The sequence below is a fragment of the Arachis stenosperma genome, chromosome 7, assembly GCF_014773155.1.
Source record: "Arachis stenosperma cultivar V10309 chromosome 7, arast.V10309.gnm1.PFL2, whole genome shotgun sequence".
In the NCBI taxonomy this organism is placed as follows: Eukaryota; Viridiplantae; Streptophyta; class Magnoliopsida; order Fabales; family Fabaceae; genus Arachis; species Arachis stenosperma.
This window is the reverse complement of record NC_080383.1, coordinates 12,921,447-12,927,837: the sequence shown is the minus strand read 5'-3', so window position 1 is coordinate 12,927,837 and position 6,391 is coordinate 12,921,447. Positions and strand designations below refer to the sequence as shown.

Here is a 6,391-nt window from a genome sequence, read left to right as displayed (position 1 = left end):
ATCTATTTAATAACTTTTAGTAAAACATTTTTTTATAATATTTTTAAAATATGTCCCTAAAATGATGTGAAATAGGTAAGAGTAAACAGGTGACATGAAAATTAGGTTGTATTGGATGCTTATTTACCGTAATCAAATGCAGCTCCCAGGTTTGCAGTTCTGATGGGCATGCAGAAGAAGAGGCAAAGTTGATCCTTGGAAATTGATGGCACAGCTGAGGAGAACTCAGCTAAGGTATTGAGCTTTCTAAAAAAAATATTAATAAAATAAAGGTAAAACAAAAATGTTATTTTAGTAAAATTCTCAAACCTCCCCATCCATGGAAGGCAAAAAACAATGGACACAAGTTCTGTACAAGAACAAACTGTTACAACAAGGAACAAAAACAAAACATATACATCTTGAGGCAGTGAATTTTCTTCTTGTTGCTTACAAACAAACCAAAAATGTGATTGCAAGCTTTCCTATATGCAGGGAGAACAAAAAATTAGAAGATAAAAATAACTCGTACTATTTGGACTTGTAAACATGGGAAAGCCACGGATGCTTTAGTGCTTGTCTAGCAGTAGGTCTTCTTTTAGGGTTGATGCTAAGCAAGTATCTTACAAAGTCTATAAACATTGTATCAGAAACTTGTAGGTGCTGCTCCAATGATGACTCCTCTGGAATTATGTACTCCAATTGATCAGTCTCCTGTACGAGACATCAAATATTAGTTTAAAAAAAGAAAAAGAACAAAAATAAACTGAAATCAAAATTTAAAACAAGGATTCCATTTGGTTGATGTATTTAAGGTCATTTTCTCCTTTTCCTTCTTTGTTGTTGAATTGCACTGAACTCTGTAAAGTTAGGTGATATTACACACGGCATCAACCTCTCTAAGGTTAAGTTATACGAAATCCAGGAATCATGTGTATAATATTACCTAAACTCTAGGGGAAGCTAGTGTAATTTACTCTAATACACATGCTTATTCTTTTCAGTTGCTGTATATTTCTTTCTCTCCCAAAATGCTATACCACATTTTCTTTTATTAGTATTGAATTTGCATTCACTGTGAAATATTTTAATTGAATGCAGCCATAGCAGTATTTGAAATTAAGCAAGAAGTGGAATAATAAAATTTGATAAACCCTCATAAGAAAATGCAGAAAAAAGGTACTGCATCACGTCAACAAAATCCTTGCTATGTATCTAATACACTTAGAAACTAGAAAGGAACTTATTTTTTGTTTTTTCTGTCAAGTAAAGAAATCAATGTGACATATATTCACCGGCATGAAGAAGAATGAATGAACAAAATTTGTAAACCTACTGACAAAAAAAGGGAAAAAACAATGGGAAACAAACCTCATTTACATAATAAATATCATATTCTTTGGTGAAGTACTTGTGTGTATCTTGCCCTTTAACCAACATCTCTAGATCAATAGGACCAAGCATTCCAATCATACGCGCTAGAATCATCACAACTCCATCGTTTGGAAAGAGCACCTACAGAAGACACAAATAATCAGGATAAATCAATAACAAAGAATTTATCATAATCTGAATATAAATTATCCCTCAATATATTAGCCAACCAAACTGCATAACTTACTGAATTTCTCAAAAAGGATTTAAATTCCTAAGCTTATGTTAAAGTTACGGAAAAATCCATTTCAGAATATATTAATAGGTAAATTAAAACATACTTCACCAGAGCATAGCTCAGCCAAGATGCATCCGAGAGACCATATGTCGATTTTTTCGTCATATTGAAGGCCTAACATAACTTCAGGAGCTCTATAGGATCGGGATTGTACATATAGGCATAGATTGTCGGATTGAAAGCAACTGCTTCCAAGATCAATAACCTTTATCTCACATCTTTTGTAACTTTTTATTAGAACATTTTCTGGCTTCAGGTCACAGTGAATGATTCCCAAGTTATGCAAGTAGTGCAACGCCTCCAAAACCTGATGAGTAATGAGCTGCAAAGAAGGATATGAAATAACTATGATAATTATTCTTTGACCACATCTCTATTTCTTACAAGAAGCCATTTTGTTTAAATTTCTGAATGAACTATGTAGCAACTGATAGGCTATGTTATAATCAAGAAGAGCACAAAAGTTATTAGTCTGATTGAACAAACCTGTAGCCTATTCAATGTAAAATATGCTTCTCCTCCAGATTCTTGGTTGAATTTTTGAAATTCATATAAGTTTGCTCGGAGAAGCTCGGTTACAATGAACAAATGTTCCTGTGAAGTTTCCATTTGAGATAAGAGACTCAACATTAACATTTAAGATCAAACAGGATGTGAAAACTGAAAAGATAGAAAGATATGTTAATCATAAATTTCAGTTAGACCATTCTAAATACAGTATGAGAAAGGATAAATAAACTTTCCTTGTTCAGCATATAGGCCTTCTTAAATATTATAATCCTGTATAGTTAACTTTAAAGGCATACCTGATGGTAGAAATAATCATAAAGACGCAATATGTGGCGTTGATCTGCTGGATCATGCTTATTGACAAGTTTCAGAAGCTTGATTTCATCTAAGCTTTGATCAAAGAAGTCTTTGTCATTTTTAATAATCTTCAAGCAAACATCTATTCCCGTATGAAGATCATGAGCCTGGACAACCCTACTGAAGGCAGCTGAACCAAGATACTCCGTTATATAGTACCTGCCGGCGATAATTGTATTCAGCACAATTGGGAGCTCCTTATTTTCTTCAAATCCAGTCCTGTAGATTCCATAATATTTAGTCCAAATCTTGGAAATAAAAAATAGATATTCCCCAAGAAATAACTACTGGGTTAAATCAGCACAGAGTTAATGCAGATTAAATCAACAAAATCCAAGCAAAGTGGCATCAATTCCTAGTCTCCTTCACATTCAAAATCAGTTTATTCCACACCATTAGCAGGAACATCACGCAGAAATAAAATTTTAGGAAGTAGGACAAAAGGTAATCTCCAAAACAAACCTGTTCTTTCTGTGTATAATTCTCAGGTCAAATACTTCATATTCGTCCTCTTGAGTGTACTTTAAGAGCTCATCATCAGTAGCAACCTCTCCATCTGCAGCAATGTCTGGATCTTGGCACTCTTCGGTGAAATCTCCATCATCTCGAGCTTCATGGTTGTCAACTCCTTTTGGTATATCTGTTCCAGCAACTTTGATAGTTATGTCGAACGGATCCTCATAGCCTTCACTTTTGTCCTTTTTAGTGTAGTAGTTGAAACTTCCATTCTCAGCATGCTCAAGAGCTGAACCAAAAGAGCTAATATCTCCAACAACCTTCAAATGAAAATCATTCAGATGAATCTCCTTCAAACTAGGATAGCTGAAGTTCATAGGATCCCCGTTACAAGGCTCTCCTGAACCATCACAGCCTTTGCAAAATGGAACCTCACAACCATAGGATACGATTTGTTTATTGGTCGTACCTTCCGATTCAGCTTCAAAATCCTTGTTATCATCCACTAGACTATAGCCTTTTGAATAAGTCGCATTTCCATCCCTTCCAGAGGAATGATTATAAAGGCATACCTTGTCCATGTACATATCATTTGATTCATTTCCCTCTAACCCAGATTTTTTGTGGTCGAAAGCAAGACTAAGAGGATTGTCATGTTGGTTTTCCATTTCTGCAGTCATGACAAACTTATCCTCACTTTGGTTCCCAAAGAAATCAGGCCCTTCGAAATTCGGAGTCATGAAATAGTCTTCGTCCTTTTCATTATACCAATATGGTTCATTTTGCATGTCGAAATCATGATAGTCACGCGCTGTGCCGAATTGAGACATTCTATCAGATGAGGATTCAGAATCATTTTGGGTTTGAGACAAGGAACTAATTCCATATGGATTGATGAATTCTGCCAAAAAAAAAAAAAAAAAAGCAACACCACTAGGTTTTAGGATGCTCTACTCTCATGTATGGCTGAATGGAAAATTGAAATCAACTAAGCAAAAGGAAGAACAGAATATTCATGAATTGGTAATACATAAATCTAAATAAATCAGTGATGAACAACGAGAAGTGAGTAATTTAAAATTTTCAACATAGTTGAATTCACATTCATAAAACTACAAAATGCAGTGAAGGATATCTAAATTTTACAAAGTTTGACAAAAATAAGGGAATTTCATTTGCATGCACGGCCAATTTAATTAGTTGAAACATATGATAATATTAATAGTAATTAAAAAAAAAAAGAAAAGAAATAATTGTGCATATCATCTAAACAATAAAACAAGAACCACGAACACTGAGTACAACAGAAAATTGAATTGTTATAATGATAATACGTTATAAAACTAAACAAATCTAACTGAACAAAACTTCCGTCTTCGTCGGTGGCATAAAAAAAAAAGAGAGAAAACAGAGTAAAGTAACTAACTGTTCAAGATTTTTTCTCATTATTTTGAAAAAAAAAAGGAAAAAGAAAAAAAACAGTGATCATGGATCAGCACAGATAATTAAGCACCATAACAAACCAAAATTGGTTCGAATTATGAACACGTAATGCAAAATCAAAGAAGGAACCTGAAGAAGGAGCACGAGAAGTAGACGAAGCTATAGTAACAAAATCATCCTCCGAGGAAACAGAGCAGGCTCCGGAAGCTCCGGCGGCGGCACCGGCACGATCCTCCGGCAGGAGAGAAAAGGATCGGAGCTTGAGCGGTGGCGGAGGAGGAACCATTGGAAAGAAGAACTTCTCGTAATCGAAGGATCGAAGAAGGTTTTCATCACTACTAGCTCCGTTCTTGTCGATGATATCTTGTCTGAGTGCGGATTCAGCTTGAGAGAGACCGTTCTTTCTGAGGAAGTGGAGAACGGCTTCTACTTCTATTCCGTTTGAAACCGCCATGGAAAGTGCGAATTGAAGAAGCAAGAAAGGTTCAGAGGAATGTGAAAGCGGAGGCAAAAGAAGAAGAAGAAGAACGGGGTAGGAACACGAGAATTAAGGGTTGAGTGAAGGGTAAGAATGTAATAACACGCATGGTTTGTGATGTGCATGCTCGAAAGTGTTGTAAAAGTAACCTAAGCTAAATGAAGGGTGCTTGTGTCTTACACTCTTACCAGCTTTGAAAACGAGCAGAAACAACGAGAGAGAAAGAAGCTCTTGATTTTTTTTTAAATTAAATTGTATATTATTTATTTATTTCAGTTGAATTGTTTGCATGGTAATAAAATTACTAGAAATTAAGTTACTAACAACTTTAAGTAATTTAGAGTATAGGAAAATTATATACTGATTATTCCATGTTAATTATTGGTGAGACTAATCTTATTTTGAATTTATTCTACCAATTTTTTCATCATTTAATACTACTAATGACATATCCTCGTACATAAATACTACTATAGTTAAACTCTCTACATTACTATTTGACAATGATATTTCTGCCAATAAGAACCATAATTTTTTTTAGAAACCTTTAAAATAATAATAAAAAGAAAAACACATTTGATGATGATTAATATTGATAATAAAAAAATCATTGAAGAGCTCTTTTTCCCTATTACATTTATAGTATATATAATTTATAGGCAAAATATATAAAGAGTTTGATTGTAATTCAGTTTCTATTTATTGTCATCTAATGAAGTATTTATATTTATATTTATAAGAATCTTAATTTAAAGGATGATTAAATTAAATATTTTCTAATATAATAATATAACTAAGTATTTATATACTTTTTTAAATGAACAATACATTCAAACTAAGTTTAAATATTAAAGTATTCTACACTATTATCTGCATGATATATATGTTGTTTGCAATAATTTTAAAATTAATCTATAATATGATAGCTCGACACATTTTTATAATCCTGATTAGATAATTTTGTATATATAGCTTCTCTATATTATTAGGATATATAAAAATAAATAAATAAACACTTATGTTGGTTAATGGTCACTATTATTAGATTGCGTTTAAAAGAAAAAAATGAAATTGAGACACAAAAATTAAATTAAATTTATGTATTATATTTAATGTAAAATATACTAATTGAATTATATTTTAGTATTATATTAAATTTAAAATAAATATAAAAATTGAGAAATAAATTTAAAATTTTAAAAATTAAATAAATATTTTAAAAAAATATTATTAAAATTTAAATTTTTATTCAAAAAATTTTTAGTTCTTTATGTCTTTATTATCTAAAAATATTAAAAGGACTGAAATTTTATATTTCAACACTTAAATTTTAATTTTAATTTTTAACCGTTAAATATAATATTAAATGTCAATTCTTTAATTTTAATTTCAGTGTTCAAAAACAAACGTTATCTTATTATTTGCATGGAATTCGACAAATGGTATTAGGATGTGATGTCCACGTCACATGAAGATTTTTTCTTGCTTTTTTGTTT

General features: G+C 31.8%; 1 protein-coding gene across 1 annotated transcript; it reads right to left on the bottom strand.

Annotated features, from left to right (window-relative positions):
• Positions 1 to 273: 273 nt before the first annotated feature.
• LOC130941466 (uncharacterized) lies at positions 274 to 5,064 on the bottom strand. The gene is made up of 7 exons (XM_057869983.1): positions 4,547 to 5,064; positions 2,981 to 3,875; positions 2,458 to 2,737; positions 2,138 to 2,245; positions 1,695 to 1,973; positions 1,351 to 1,494; positions 274 to 693 (listed from the first exon to the last, which is right to left on the bottom strand). The coding sequence occupies exons 1-7, from the start codon at positions 4,869 to 4,871 to the stop codon at positions 511 to 513; spliced, it is 2,214 nt and encodes a 737-aa protein (XP_057725966.1). The 5' UTR covers positions 4,872 to 5,064; the 3' UTR covers positions 274 to 510.
• Positions 5,065 to 6,391: the final 1,327 nt, after the last annotated feature.

Coding starts and splice junctions, on each gene's coding strand:
- LOC130941466 (XM_057869983.1), bottom strand. CDS start 4,871: ATGGCGGTTTCAAACGGAATAGAAGTAGAAGCCGTTCTCCACTTCCTC. Junction 2,246..2,457: donor ATGATTATTTCTACCATCAG/GTATGCCTTTAA, acceptor GAAACTTCACAG/GAACATTTGTTCATTGTAAC. Junction 1,495..1,694: donor CTGAGCTATGCTCTGGTGAA/GTATGTTTTAAT, acceptor TGTCTTCTGTAG/GTGCTCTTTCCAAACGATGG.